Source organism: Molossus molossus, unplaced genomic scaffold (genome assembly GCF_014108415.1).
Source record: "Molossus molossus isolate mMolMol1 unplaced genomic scaffold, mMolMol1.p scaffold_m16_p_6, whole genome shotgun sequence".
NCBI lineage: Eukaryota > Metazoa > Chordata > Mammalia > Chiroptera > Molossidae > Molossus > Molossus molossus.
In genome coordinates this window covers 88,123,107-88,139,705 of record NW_023425399.1, presented here as the reverse complement: position 1 = coordinate 88,139,705, position 16,599 = coordinate 88,123,107, and the positions used below count along the sequence as shown (strand labels likewise).

At 43.9% G+C, this 16,599-nt stretch overlaps 1 protein-coding gene across 9 annotated transcripts in view; it reads right to left on the bottom strand.

Annotated features, from left to right (window-relative positions):
- FHOD3 (formin homology 2 domain containing 3) overlaps nt 1–16,599 on the bottom strand; it is a 466,045-nt gene that overhangs the window by 107,039 nt on the left and 342,407 nt on the right. For all 9 annotated transcript variants that reach the window (XM_036245756.1, XM_036245757.1, XM_036245762.1 and 6 more), the window contains one exon: nt 14,821–14,922. In XM_036245756.1, the coding sequence (XP_036101649.1) occupies nt 14,821–14,922 (102 nt within the window). The remainder of the gene's footprint in view (nt 1–14,820; nt 14,923–16,599) is intronic.

Sequence of the window (16,599 nt, the reverse complement as noted above, 5' to 3'; positions counted from 1 at the left end):
AGACTATCTTGTATAATTTCTATCTTGTTTAAGCTATATTACATACATTTTTCTGTTATGTGTAGTCAAATCGAATCCACAATCAGAGAGGAAAGGTTTCCGGTACGGCTTGTATAGTGTTTGATAGAAATTATTATAGATATAATAGATTGTTTAATCTGATAAGTTTTGTTTTACAGATGCACATATATAACATGGGGCCCAAAGGAGACAAAACACGTTCTCCTCCGACACACAGGGCCTGTTCAAAAACTGCCCATCAATCCTGCCACAGTCTCATGGACGAATGCCGAGACTTGGTTTTATGTGGGCCACCTTCCTAACCATGGTACAGCTGAGTTGAAAACATGTGACAAGAAGATAAATATTAAAAATCCATGTAATTGAAAATTTTTAAACACTTCTAATTAACTGAGTTCAAAGAAGAAAAATACAGGAAGTCAGAACATAATCAAAGAGTACTATAATGAAAAAACTATATATCGAGATTTGTAGGATGCTTCTAAAGTGGTATTAAAAGAAAATATATCGCCTTAAAGCGTTTATATTTAAAAAGAGTAAAAATGTATGAGTGGTCAACTCAACAATTTGAAAGCAACAATGGAATAAATTCAAAGAAGAGAAAGAAAGGAAATAAAGACAGGGACAAAAACTAATGAAATAGGAAAATGAAGATATACAGAGAAAATCAATAAAACAAGAATCTGGCTTATACTTTTTTTGAAAAACTAATAAGCAGGCAAATTCTGTCAAAATTGTTTAAGAAAAAAGACATAAGAAGGAATATTCACGAATGACAGGTAGATAAAATTACAGATATAGCAGAAAGCAAGAAAAATGATGAAAAATGAGGGGAAAATTTATGACAATACATTTAAATTTTTTAAAAGATAGATGATTTTATAAAAATATGTAACTTATCAAATCTAACTCAGGAAGAAATAAAAATTTTGGATGGCCCTATTAACTACTAAAGAAATTGAATCAATCATAGATTTAGCCACATACACCAAAAAACAAACAAAAACCAAAAGCCCTTCTAGGCCCAGATTTTCTAAGGTGATTCTACCACTCAAGGAATAAGTTCATCTTAATTATATACAAAGTGTGAGAAGACAGATTGGGAAAGCTCTCCACCCACTTTATGTGATTAATGTTACTCTGACACAAAACCCGGACTAGAACAGCATGAGGACAGATATTTACATACTGACTGCAGTTAGGAATACCAGTGCAAAAATCTGAAATAAAATCATGTTGGGTTTGTCCAGTGAATGCAGAGATATTTTAAGATGAGAACATCAATGAAAGTCGTTTACTATGTTATTAAATTGTAAGATAAATGACGACTACCTCTGGAGGTACAGAAAGAACTTGGCACTCCATCCCCATTTGTTATAAAAACTTTTCATCGAGCTTATGAATAGAAGGGAGCTTTCTTAACCCAACAATGAGTACTGAGGAGAGAAATGTTTAAAACCTATGGTAAGCATGATTCCAAATGCTGAAACATTAAGAACAGTTTTAGTATTAGAAATGAGGCAAGGCTGCCTCCATCATTGCTTGTATTTGACATTATTCTGGAGGTCTTAGCACACTAAGATAAGAAAAATATATGTGTTAACATTGACATCATTTCCCTTTTTAAAATGAGTTTAGAGCTCTGGCCGGTTTGGCTAAGCAGTTGGCACATTGGACTGTGGACCAGAGTCCCGGGTTCGCTTCCCGCAAGGGGCATGTGCCAATAAATAAATAAATAAATAAATAAATAAATAAATAAGTAAGTAAGTAAGTAAGTAAGTAAGTAAGTAAAATGAGGTTAGCGTTTGTTTAAAATTAGAAGAGTATTCGAACTCGAGAAAGTGCGAAGTGTCCAATCCTGCCGGGTGGATGCTGTCCCTCCCTCCTGGGCACCTCTAAGGCCAAGGCAGCCCTGAAAAACTGCTAACTCAAAGCAATGGGAATTGGTTCTTCTTTTTCTGAAATGAAGCAAAATGCCTGGAGCAATTCAAGATCCATTCTCTTGAGTATCCTAACACAGATCCCTGTAGCAAGAAGAGAGAATTAAAGGCCTCCCAAGGGCTTATCTGTCCTGGATGCATATAAGCCACTTTGCTCACACTGGAAACAAAGGGCTATAAATACACTGGTAATAAATTACATCTTCCTCAGTCTCGCTACCTAGATAAGCTCAACATGTGAGAGATAAACCCTGGTCCTATAAATCCTGTTTCCAGAAAGGGGTTCAATGTATAATACCAATGCAGGAATGCATTCAAACCATACAAAAGGGATATCCCAAGTCATTACTTAAAACAAACAAACAAAATCAAAATTCAAGCTAGCATAGTGAATTCTTCTCTTTAGCAGATTTTTATCTTTCATATTAAGTTTTTCAGGAAAATATTACAGTGATTGTTGTTGCAATGTTCAATCTTGGCTGGTCTGAGGACCAGATACGATGTAAAGTAAGGAGCACAGTCTAGACTGAGAAAACCTGAGTGTGGCCACTCATTTAACCTCTCTGAGCCTCGGTTTACTTGTCTGTAAAATGGAAATACTAATACTCCTGACTCATGAAGGGCTGTAAGATTTAAATGAGTTTTCTTAGATCAGTATCAGGGCCACAGTAGGCACTCAACAGATACCACATTCTGTTGGGAGTCTAACATCTGTAGACATGGGGCAGGCTCAAGCTGCTGTCCCCAGGGCCAGATCTGGAATGCGACACTGAGTTCCCAGCCTGAGGAACTGGAGTGGGTTGGGAGTTTGGTCTGAACCTTCCCAACGTGACTAAGCCGGGTCAGTCATCAGAACCACACGCCACCCCAGAATGCACCTGGAAAGCTGAAGGATCTAAGTTACACCTGAGGCAGCTGAACGGAGCAAAGCCACACGGGAAAGCAGGTGGTGAGAGGCCAGAGAGAGATTCTGCAAGGGAGAGGATGATATACAGTGATACCTCGGTTCTCGAACATAATTCGTTCCAGGAGGATGGTCGAGAACCGAGGTTTCACTCTATTCTGAGAGGGAAGACTTGCAGGATTTAATCTTGGCCATACCAGGCTCCAGAATCTGCCCCTGAAATCCTATCTGGTGAAAGTCGCCCTTGCTGGAACTCCTGGAACAAAAATTTTATTTCACTGAAATATGGCTGGTAATAATAGGTAACATTTGTGGAGAAAATACAGTGTGTCAATTATTTTACATGAAATGGCTCCTCTTAATCCCTAAACCTCTTATGCTAAGCTCTATTATCACCACCTTGACAGACGAGGAAACAGAGACACAGAGAACTTGCATTCAGGATGTAGCAGAGTTGGGCTTTTAAGTGGCCTGTTGGCCAGGAACCAGTGTTGACCAATGTCCCATAGAAGGTTGAGAGGACAGAGTGCATTTCATCTCCTTCGATGAGGACAGCAGTGCTCTGGTATACAACCATTTTGAAAGACAGTTTGGCAATTAAAAAAAAACCAAAAAAAACATGCATCCATGACATAACCCAGCCATTTCATTTCTAGATATTTATCCAAGAGAAGTGAAAGCTCATTTCCATACAAAGACTCGTACACAAATGTTCACATCCAAATGAACAACTCAAATGCCCACCAACAAGACAACAGATTAATGGTGGTATATTTATATAATGGAGTACTACTCAGCAATAAAGAGGAATGAACAATGGAAACTTACAACAAAATGGATGAATTTCAAAGCAATTATGCTCTTTGGAAGAAGCCAAACCCTCCACAAGAGAACATACTGCATAATCACATTTATACCAAACTCTAAAAAATGTAAAATAATCTATAATGACAGAAAGCAGACCAGTGGTGGCTTGGGGATGGGGAGGCCCAGTCATAATCCCAGAAGAACATGAGAAAATGCTGGGGGTGATGAATAGTGCATTATCTTGAATGTGGTCAGTTCACGGGTATATACATATATTAAAACTTACTTTTCTATATGTCAGTGAAACTGCAAAAGCTGTTTTAAAAATACATGCTCCTTTGTCAGGTTGGAGTTAAGTAAAATCTTATTTTGAAAGGAGCAAATCTTCAACATTTTTAATTGTTTTTTTAAGTAAATGATAATCTCTGGTTACATATTAGTTGAAGCCATACTAATCTCACAAGTTATCTGACATTTGAGATGATCACTCCCTTCACAAGTTGTTGATTTAATATCACACTCTGAGGTCAAGCATAACAATGAAGTGGTCATGCCATGACGTGAGGCTGTCCTCCTGGCCTGGCTGTGACACTGGCGTCACCCGATCCGATGCTCACCAGAGAAGAGGTAACTCTGGGTAATACCCAACCGAAACAAGAAAACATCAGAATCTTCCTTCCCACCTCGGGGCCGGTCCCAGCTCTCAGGGCGAAATGAGCAAACGCCAAGAAACAGCAGCTTTTCTGCATCACTGCTGCTGCAATCCTGGAGACACCTGCCCTCGAAGCCGGGAACAGACGTAAGGTGTCCTCATGCCTGTCGCACACGGCTTCAGTGAAGAGCCGAGCGTCCCACCAGGGGAGGGCACAGCCGGCCCGGCAGCTGCTGGGGAGGCTGGCCCACGCGCGGGCTCACGGTCCTGTGCTGGCGGGCACATCAAGCATGAAGCCGTTCCTCCAAGCTTGGCTGGCACCACACTTTGGCCTGCCCACTGGCCCTTCTGCAGGCCCTGACCCCGGGCATACAGCAGTTCTTGCCCATTCCCTCTTACTTTCCACCCTCCTGTCCAAGACCAAGTGAGTCCTCCAGCCAGAAAGAGGTCAGCCCTCTCCTGTCACAGCTCCAGGTCCACCCTGTTTGGCTTCATAATTAAATCATTCTCCTGGCAGCTTCCAACAGCACTGATTGCCACAGGCACCTCCTGTGTCCCCTGGTTTCCAGGCCTTACTGGCCAAGACTGAGGCCCATCCTGTCCATCTTCTCGCTTCCTCTCTCCACGCCAGGCCAACTTACCCCTCCCTTGCACACTTACCTCTTCTCTAAACACCAAATGTCTCCCAAACAGAGTCTCCAGCTCTTTCAGATCTCAGGATCATGTTTTCAAGAAAGATGTGAACTCACTCTATTTTCCTATCTCCCTCTTTGCCCTCCTTCCAGTACATACTCTCCCTTCCCACCGGGTGAGCCCAGAGGCAAACTGCATGTTGCCCTCCATCAGAGACTGTGTCCCACCCAGCCTTCTCACCACAGGTGTCCCTCATGAGGATGGGCACCTGTGCTAGGCTCCCCCCCTCATGCTTTTCTATGAAGGTTCATTTTCTTCACAGTGGAAACTCTACATGCTGGTGGCGTGCTTTTGTTCTGTTTCTGCCACTACGCGCAATCCTGATGAAGCCAGTGGTAGGGTAGAATCGATCAGTGTTGGATTGCCATGCCAAGCACAAGACGGGTACACTGTGAGCGCTCAATAAATATTTGCTGAAGGAAATATACGAGTATGTAATATCTGTGAGTGTGTGTGTGTGTGCATACAGCCCCGACGGCCAGGTTTCCGGTTGTCACTGGCTACAGTGGTTTTGCACTGGTGCTGTACAAAGATCACTGGATGAAAAGGGTAGGAGGGGCATCTATCTATCATTCTTCCCAATTTGGTCTCCTGCATTATGACAGTAAAGCTTCTCACTCATTGCTGCACTTAGAGGTAAGGAGTGGGGAAATAAGATAAAAGAATAAATATCGGGCCCTGGCCGGTTTGGCTCAGCGGTTAGAGCATCAGCCTGCGGTTCTGAGAGACCCGGGTTCGGTTCCTGCTAAGGGCACGTACCTCGGTTGCAGTTTGTCCCCGGCCCTGGTTGGTCGTGCGGGTGGCAGCCACTCGATGTGTCCCTTTCACATCGATGTTTCCCTCTCTCTCTCTTCCTCTCTCTCCCTCTCACTCTATCTGTACAAAAAATGGAAAAATGTCCTCGGATGAGGATTAAAAAAAAAAAAAGAATAAATATCGGGAACGAGGAATACATTTTCTGAAGGAAAAATCTCCCCTGTAAAAATCTTGCTCTGGCCCTGGCCGGTTTGGCTCAGCGGTTGGAGCGTCGGCCTGCGGTCCGGAGAGACCCGGGTTCGGTTCCCGCTAAGGGCACGTACTTCGGTTGCAGTTTGTCCCCGGCCCTGGTTGGTCGTGCGGGTGGCAGCCACTCGATGTGTCCCTTCACGTCGATGTTTCTGTCTCTCTCTCCCTTCTTCTCTCTCCCTCCCACTCTATCTGTACAAAAAAATGGAAAAATATCCTCGGGTGAGGATAAAAAAAAAAAAAAAATCTTGCTCTGTAATCTTTGTACTGGAACGCTGGTCACCAGGGGCCATGCCACAGCAGGGGTGACAGCATAGGGCCTGGTTCACAGGACCGAGTCCCTGCACTATCTCCAGCTCTGCAGGTGTAGGAACTCCCTCTGCACATTCTGATCCGTGACGGTCGCCCTTGCTTGTTACAGATCTCACCTAATTCTAAGTGTTGCACACGCTCTTCTCCCTTCCAAACAGAATCACAGTGGATATTTCTTAGGGTTGCTATGTCCATCCTTTAGTAAACAAGGGTGAGAGAAGTGTCTAATTTTTTTTTAATCTATTTTAATTCCACTTTCCAAAGGAAGAAAACAGGATTTGAACAGATTAAACCAACATGCACGTGTTTGTTTGCCCGGTGGTTTGACAGAGGTACAGGGCAGGGCAGTGAGGAGGAGGCTGGGGGGTGTCATACAAGAGACACAGAAAAGGCTGTTGCCTGAGAGTGAAGAAGCCCTAACGGCAGAACAGCAGGAACATGGGAACAGTACAAAGTGCTCCCTGCAAAGAAAAACATAACTTTACAATTCCTGTGAACGTGGATTTTCCTACGCATAGTCCTGCTTGTCTTAATAAAAATTTTCCCCAGCCCTGGCCAGTTTGGCTCAGCGGTTAGAGCATTGGCTTATGGTCCAGAGAGACCTGGGTTCGGTTCCCGCTAAGGGCACGTACCTCGGTTGCAGTTTGTCCCCGGCCCTGGTTGGTCATGCGGGTGGCAGCCACTCGATGTGTCCCTTTCACATCGATGTTTCTCTCTCTCTCTTCCTGTCTCTCCTTCCCACTCTATCTGAACAAAAAATGGAAAAATGTCCTCAGGTGAGGATAATAAAAAAAAAACACTTTTTCCCCAAACCATTTTTGAAAATATTTATATTGATTTTTTGAGAGAGAGAGAGGAAGGGAGAGACAGAAACATCGGTGTGGGAGAAATATCAATTGGCCACCTCCTGCCCACCCCCTCCTGGGGATCAAGCCTTCAACCCAGGCATGTGCCCTGACCAGGAATCGAAGCAGGACCCCTCAGTCCATGTAGGGTTGTGAGCCCCAATTTAGAAACAAATGTATAGACACATAATGACTGAAAGGGCTGAGAGCTGAAATAGCCGAATATGAACCCAAGAAGATGTTATAATTCATTCTGTCTGAAGAAGTCAGTGGACTCTTATACGACAGATATCGACTACTTGGATCTTAGAGGACGCAAAGAATTGACTAAATGAGGAAAGGAGGAAGCTGGTCAAGGGGCAGAGCAAGTACGAAGTAAGGGGCCTCGGGAGAGCCTGGTATGTTCATGTGACATTCCCGTGGGGTTGCAGCACAGGGAGGGTGGGGGGAAGTGGGAAGATGTATACAGGACCCAAACATGAGCTCCTCTAGGTCATGGTGATCGGCCTGGGCTGCATGGATAGGCAGTTGGAGTCATTCAAGGTTTCTAAGCAGAAAAGGTCACCCGCTCAGATCTGCATTTCAGAAGGGATAGAAGACATAGACCACTGCAATATACAGTCTGGGCATGACGTAGATCTTGAGCAAAATCTATGGTAGTAGGAATGATGAGGAGGAGTCCAACCCAAAACACATGTGGTAGAAAGAATCTCTAGCATCTGTGGAGAACCCAGAGTCCCTTCTTCCCCCCGCCCAAAAGGCAGAGGGCTGACACAGAGTCCAGGTTCCCTGACGCCCACAGCTGCTACATAAAACTGCCATGAGGGAGCCAGACCCTATTATAAACTCACTCTGTCAACTGACCGGTGCTTCTCCTCTGCACTTTGGATGTAACACAATCAGTTAATCAGGACCACATTGTGCCTTGCAGGAACTCATTGTCTGTAACGAGATTGCTATCAGGAAGTAGCAGCAGGCAAGGGGGAGTCTGGCTGCTCCTGCTCAGTGCAAGCTCACGGCCTCGTTGTTTAATGGTAGGGAGACATCTGCAGTGATGCCCTTTATTTCCTGTCGGCAGTTGTGACCTGGGTACCATTAACTGTGATCTCATAAAAAGGCATGCCTTTTACTCCATTTTACACGCCGTTCAGGATTTTCTCAGTGATTTTTTTAATCTACTTTGATCAATTTTAAATAAAAACATTTAGTCCTGGCCAGTGTGGCCCAGTTAGCTGGGCGTTGTCCCATGCCCCGAAAGGTTGCTAGTTCGATTCCCACTGTGGTCACACACCCAGGTTGTGGCTTTGATCCCCAGCGGGGGGCATGCAGGAGGCAGTCGATCCATGTGTTGCTCTTGCATCAATGTTTCTCTCTCTCCCTCTCCCCTCCTCTATCTCTAAAATAATATTTAAATTTTTAAAGTTAAAAACGTTGAACTACAGCCCCTTTGGACAGTGGAGCTCTTGACTCCACTGACACAAAATTTTTAAAGAATTGTGTAGATCAAGTGATGAAACAGTCAACAAGTATTTGGGATCCAGACAGACACATGGGTCATATATTTGAAAAAAACTAATGATCTGAAAACCAGACAAGTAGAACCTCAAGGCACAGGGACATACTAGTGATGGCAAGAAACAATAAAAGCCAATGTCAGCTAGAACGGGAGACACAAGCACTCAGATCTGCACAGAACACAGTCCCGTGGAGGAGGAAATCAGAAAGAGTAAGATATAGGTAGCTGCGAATTACACTCAGGGCAATAGTCAACCATCCTGCCGTGCAGGTAAGAACGACAAGAGCTACCGTAACTGAAAATAAGTAGAAAAGCATGAAAACACCATCATCCGAGGAAGGAGTGACCACAGCAGAGGCAGAGACGGGTGTTGAAGGGGTCACAGGATGTGAGATCCCACACGTGGGAGTCTGAGCTGGGAGGAGAAGTCACCGCTCAGCACGACAGGCTCCCACTCTCCTAGTTCTAGCTCCTCGGTCCCAGCTTCCCCAGATACTCCGTGCTCTTTATTCCCGTTCTGTCGATGCCCACACAAAACTCAGCAGCAGATGACAAGATAGCAGAGCTGTTTCAAGATAGCACAGAATCCAGTCTTATTCTAAAGACTACTAACTGAATGTGACAGACAAGTGCTGGGAGGAAGGAGAGCTTCTGATAGCCTAGAGTGATTGACCAGAGGCGGTGGACACCAGGAGGACACAGGAGCTGCTCCTAAGAAAACAGCTTGAACACACAGACACGTAGATGCTTCGGTATTCCTGTTGGTATATGACACATCGGTAGGGAAATGATGGGTTATTCAATAAATGATATCCAAAGTACAAAAATGTAAGTTGGATCTCTGCCTCACACCATATGCCAAAGTAACTTCCAGACAGATAGAATATTTAAATGTGAAAACTGTAGCTACATAAGTATTAGAAGGAACAATGGGAGAAAGGGCTTTCTTTGGGAAGAACACTAAACTCAGAAGTTAGAAAACATTAATACATTTAATTCATAAAATTTACATTGGTCTGCATGGTAAAAAGACCGATGGCTGAGGGAATGCACTGCTATGCCTCTCACAGTTGATAAAGAACCGATCTACTTCAATAAGGAAAAGACAGCTTAGTGATCATGAACAAGCTCTCACACACTGCAGTTGAGAACCAAAACTGGCACAATCTTTATGAAAAGCAATTTGGCAAAAGTCGATCACAATTTATTACACAAACACATGACTGACAAAACTGACGTCTGGGAATGTCTCCTGGAGGTAATCACACACAGGCAAAATGGCCGATGGACAAGGATCACTTGTAGCAGCAAAGGATTGGGGCCCATCAGTATGGGGCTGGGTATACGAAGTAGCACCCAGAGAAACAAGGATGGTGCAGCCATTTAAAAAAGAAAATCAGCAATGCCCTGGCCTGTTTGGCTTAGTGGTTAGACTGAAGGGTTGCGGGTTTGATTCCCAGTCAGGGCCATGTACCTAGGTTGCTGGTTTGATCCCTGGTCCCGGTTGGGGTCATGCAGGAGGTAACCAATCAATGTGTCTCTCACTCATCAGCGTTTCTCTCCCTCCCTCCCTCTCTCCTTTCCACTCTATCTAAAAATCAATATAAAACTATCCTCAGGTGAGGATTAACAAAAATGAAAGTAAAAAAATAAAAACTGTTAAAAATACAACAGCTACTAGCACTGCTATGGAAAGAACCAAGATATATATTTTAAGTGAAAGGGCAGGATGCAGAATAGCTTGTGAAGTTGTTACTATTTTTGTAAAGGTATGACAACCATGTTCATATGTTTATATGAACATAAGATATCTCTGGAAGTTTACATAAGAAATTGCTAGGAGCGGTTGTTTCTGGGAAGGATAACTGGGTAGGAGGGGCTTCCCTTTCACCCTCCCACACCTTTTAAATGCTATACTTGGCACATGTAAAGCCAGAATAAAAATTAATAAAATAAAATGTCACGTTGCATCCTTTATTCTCCACGTGACTCCCAAGGGGGAGTGTCAGTCCTTATATCTGGGCTCCCAGTCTTCCAGGGAGCAGGAAACTCTCCACTCACATGACTCTACAAGGCACACAATTCCCAAACTCTTCAAAGGGCTCTTGACATTAATCCATGAAACAGACAGGTGATTATCACTGGCAGTGAACAGTACGTAGTCTATTGTAAGTGGGAAAGAGAACAGACTCAATGCTTAAGGCACATACTGGTCCTTCAGCTTGTAGCTCAACATGTCCACAAGGCAGTCCTCCTGGCCCCCTAATATCTAAGCCGGAGGTTCCTCCACTCTGCTCCCACTGAGCACTCGGCATGTGCACCTGCTCATGTCCCTCCTCTCAGTGCAAAACGGGCCCCAGGGTCAGTGAACTCTGGAGGCCCCCACAAAGATGGACTGCCTTCAGTTCCAGGCATGGACTTACTTTTCCCTCACAGTCACAGCTGTTGTCACAACACCAAACAAGTCTCCGGCCACCAATGTCTGAAAAGACCCACAAGATGGAGATGTCCCCGCAGGGATGGGAAGAGGATGCCATCTGCCCTTCCCAACTTCCCACAACCACAGATTCATGCGGTGTGATTATTGTTTGCTTGCTTGTTTGTTTCATTCGAATACGTGAATAGGAATGATTCGACTATTCTTCTAATTATGTTCCCCTTTAAGAAATATTTAGAACTTTTCCACTCAAAAAATACATTTTCGAAATTGAAGCATTTTAAAAGTTGGCTTTCAGTGCACAGTTGCATCTTGCATCCCCGAGGGCCTTTGCAAATTATCCTGGTTTGCCTATTTTGTTTTGGCACCATCCAAGTACCAATGTCATGGAAACGAACATTGCACTCTGTTTCTAAGAGAGCCCTATAAAACGAAGCTGTAATAGCAGATGTGGAGATGGATTCTTTTTTCCCCCTGTTTTGACTTAATTTTGTACACTGTTTCTTCAGTTCCTTCCTTCCTAGATCAATTTAGCATTCCAAATTTTATTAACATCCAACACACTAATGCGGTTGGGGAAACTACGGGAAATTCTAATGCTGATGCTCAGGAGTAATGTCCGCGGTGAAGGGGAGTTTTGATTGGCCTGATTTTCCCAGGACTTCTGAGAAGTGACTCTTGTTTCTAAACCAAGGGAATGAAGTTCTAGAGCTCCGAGTACCACACGGGGCCCTGGCACACTGCTTAGTAGTCGGGGGTGTGTTAACAGAAGATGCGGTTCTTATTGCAAAAAATGCAACTATTGTTCATTATAGTTCAATGTCTTTCCTAAGAAAAACAGTGTTTCTTTTTGGTTGCAATAAAATATGGATATGTGAAACATTTCCACAATAAATCTTACACACTCTACTGAAGTATGTACCTCAGTAAAAACAATCATATATCTTCATAGGGTAGAAAATACTTGCAAATGTGAACATAGATTATGGGTGACACCTAAAGAATCCACTTGTCCAAAATGAAAAAGAAAACATTAAACTATACAAAAACACATATTATCCTAAATGCACCTGGTATGCTTTGGCAACGGAGTAGATATAATTTAGAGTTGGAAACCCCTCTTATTTTTCTTTTGTTACAGTCACAGAATGTAAGCCAGCAAGGTGAGAGGAAGAGGCGGGGATGCGTCCAGGGCTGGTGGTTTTCGGGTCTTCGGAATGAAACTGCACATCTAATGTTTCAGATGATTTATTACATGGTTTTTCAAAGCCACAGACAGTGATAGTTGAAAACCATGCAAATGGAAAGAAGCAATAGACTCTTTGAAGCTACTTGACTCACTGGTGGATACAGGGGATGGCAAAGGTGATGAGCTCCTGTGACAGAAACGCACTGTAAGAGGGCACAGGCATCGCAGAACAGCCTCCTGCCACTGCTATTCCCCAGTGACCAGGTCTCAGCACGTGGGCTCCCCAGAGGGATTTCATCCAGTGGCTTCTTCAAGCCAAAGATGGCTGAGTCCACATCTCCCTGCATGTCATACAGACTCCTCACACTTTGCATATCCCAGGCTGAACATCTCCATCCTCGATCTGCTTTCCTTCCAGTATCTTCTGTCTCAGTTCCTGGTTTCCAACATCCACATGCAAGCCTGACTCCTCACTCACTCCACTTCTCCTGCTCCCACCCCCTGGAGGCAGCAGAGTCTGCCCAAACCCACTTCGCCCTCGAGCGCCTGGGTCACTGGCCTTCTTGGGTATGGTTGTAGCTCTGGGACTTGGAGGCAGCTTCTAGCAGCCCCTGTCCTAGCAGCCTCGCCCCTCTGGTTCCATTCACTGATGTGTTAAAAGACATCACCAGCTGCTTTAAAACCTGAACAACCTGTGGTTTCTGGATAAAGACCAACCTCCCCTCCCAGGGCAATCCAGGTCCAGCCCTACTCTTCCTCCTCTAATTTCTCCCCCAGGCGACGCTCAGCCAGATCAAGAAGGGGAGGAGACACAGACAGGAGTCCCTCAGGAGCCTGCCCTCCTGGACCTTCCAGCTTAAACCTGAGCCTGGGTTCCTAGGAGTCAGAAAGAGGTGGGCTTCACCTTTAGGACTGGGAGGAACTTCCCCCTAAGCCTAGGACTTCAGAAACTTGTAGACCTCCTGTCCTTATAACTTCTCACCTTCAGGGGCCTCTAAAAGGTTTCTCAACCAACAAGTGGGGAAGTTACCCAATTACCCAGCGTTGACTGCAGCTCCGCATAGCCAGAGTTGGGTATTATGGCAGACACAGCAATGTATGGAGCCTAATTCCCACTCCCAAGGAGCTGGAAACTTAGCAGGTGCAAGATGTCTGGTGTAACATCAGTCAGACTTTAATATTCCTCACTTTGACTCCAAACCCTCCATCCCATACGACAAGGATCTTCTTTATTAGTGACCTTTCTGGGAGCACAGGCAACCTCAGCTGACCCCAAGAAGAGATGCCCCGGGGTAAAGAATAGGGGGTGTCTTCAGGATAATCACCTTGTTACCTCACTTCTAAGACCTACCTGAGCCTGAATATGCCCAGCCCAGGGCAACACTGGGCTGTGGAACCTGAGAAGTTGATACCATGGGGCTTATATACCATCTCAGAAATGAACACTGATGGGTGGCCAGGCAAACCACATTGGACAGCCCTTCTTCCCAGGGCTGTAAGGTCTCGCCTGCTCTATATCCTGACCAAATCTCTCATCACCAGCAGCACTCAGCCAAACCCGCTTTCCAGTATACAGGAGAGGATCAGAGTGCCCAACCGAGATTTAATTTGTTTAAAATTCAGGATGTGAGGCAAGTGATCCCTGGGAATTGCTCATGTCTAGATTTCTGATCAACCATGAGCCGTTGGGCATTATACTCCATCATCATACATTGTCACTTCTCACTGAACCCACAGGGTGGAGTTCACACGTTCATGTGTGCCTTTTCATCTGCTCATCAAAAGCACCCTCTAAGGTAAGGGTTGGCATCGTCGGCATTTGACCCTCAGGGATGAAATAACTTCTCGGTGGGTTGGAACCTTGGCCAGTGTTCTCTAACCCAGCACTCTTGCCATATAAGGGTAACTGTTTTTAACTGTTCTAAAATAACAGGTCTTACCTTTCCCTTGTAAACACATCCTTGTGCAATCACTCGCTTCTAGGAGTAATAGTAAGTTACTTTCTGGTGGTCTAATACTCTTGCCAAGTTAAATTCCTTCCATGGACCCGCATCATTCTTTTCTCTTCTGGTAGGTCCTGGATTAATTACACAGCACCTGAATGGGCCCACTACCCACTGATTTACATAGAATGAATCATTCAAAGGTGAAAACTGATGCCTATACGACAAATTGCAGAGCTTACACTAGATCTAGAAGAGTTTTTGACGAGGCAATCAAAACATTCACATTTAAATGTTTTGTCAAAACCAGTTTTATACTTTCTGTGGCAAGCGGGTGGGGAGATCAGATAGTGATAACGACTTTTCTTTAATAAAATATTTACTTACTAAATAGTAGGAAAGAAAGAAAATAGTCTTGCCTTTGGGCTATATTCTGTAAAGGAAAATACTTCAGATTATGGATTAATTTATACTTTTCCTTTAGGCACTCTTAATCAAATGGATCCCCTTTACAGGAGGCCAGTGAAGCCGTCAGAATGCTTCTTATAAAACCCACCTTTCCGACCTGGGCTCCTGTGGGGGTGAGAGAGATGTGGGCACAGAGGATCCAGACGGAGGTCTTGAAGTGTGGTAGGAGTGGTTGCCAAAGCTGTTGTATCTACAGAGTGCAGAGGGGTAAGTTGGGGGGTAGGGGGAGACAGAGAAATGAGTTCAAGTCAGTAAACAAGTAACAGCAAATTATCTTAATCTTTTCTCCAGAAAACAGGTCTGGAAATGCTAACACTGTTAGTGATTGCACTAACATAAAGAAATTCACTAACTGCTTTGTTTTGGTTATTTCTCATTAGAGAAGGTTCCCAAAGTCCAAACCTATTAGGCAGCAGGATTTATGACAAAGGGTTTAAATAAGGCGCTCATATTTCCTGCCTTTTAAAATGTATAGTCAAACTATTTACTAACATAAATTAGAATCCAAATTATCTTTATTTGAATCATGAAGATTTTTCTTGCCTCTCCTGGTGGTACAATTAGCACAAATCCATCCAAGGTTTGTAGAAATGCCAGACGATTTTCATCTCATTATTAGATATCATCTCATGTTATCAAGAACAAAACGGCCCCAGGCCTTCTGGGTTAGCCTGTTGCTTAAAGGTACAAGTATTGTTTTCATTCAATATTTCCCCAGAACCAAAATTACAGCCACTAGATTTAAATGAGCTTTTATCATTTCCCAATCCTCTTGGACAAGTTTTGAGACTTGAAAAATTCTAGCTTTCTTTGTTTTTCAGAATAGATGTCCTTTAGCAGTTTGTATTTAGTCATCATCACTCAGTGTATTCCCAGAACACAAATCAGCATGTGAAACCCTTGCTCGGAGGTGGACATTCATGATTAATTACAAATAACAAGCTTCAGAGAATTATGCCTTTTAATTTACTCAGCCAACTCCTTTCCCTAAACTAGTTAGGCAGGTTGTATTTGGGTACATGGGACCTCAACACAAGAATGGGTAAGAAAGTATGATATAGTGTTCATCAACAGAGTATTATGCAACCATTAGAAATCACTGCCTACTTTTAAGTGATAACATGGGAAATGTTTATGCATATATGTGTGTGTATCCACACACGCGCACACACAATGTGCGCACACACACCACACACACATGCGCATGCGCACACACACATATATATACACATGAATGAATTAAAACATCAGGATATAACATACATCAAGTTTGATCACAACTTTGTGTAGGAAAAAAAAGTGAAAAAAACAGATCATCTACTTTAAAAAGTAGAATACAGATAAAATGTTCATTTGTCTTAATAAATTACACTACAGAGAAATAAAATATGTACATTTCCCCAAATCTCTCCTGTGTTGCTAAGTCTTGTGCGCTGTTTCTCTTGTTGATTTGGTACCACGTGCGAGGCCCGTGCTCAGTGTCAGGTCCTCTGCCAGGCAGATGGGGACCCAGATCACACAGTGTTACTCCATTGTCCTCCTCTGTGAACACACCACCTTCACGGGACTCGGTTTCTGGCATTTATTTTCCCTTCTCTTTAAAAAACCCAACACTCTACAAGTCCAACAGGATAGCTATTTCTCTGAGTGTTGCTTTAATTTTTCAAGATGTCCAAACCACAGGCCAGAGACGGCAGGAAAGCAAAGGATGAGAAGAACATACAAAGACAGGAAGAAGCAGAGGAGGGAGAACACTCAGGGGTGAAGAAGAGGGAGAGAAGGAAGAAGGCAGCACACACTGAGACACAGGAGGGGAAGGTGGCTGCCACCAGCAGCAGAGTCCTCAGGGAGACCAGCACCGGGGCTC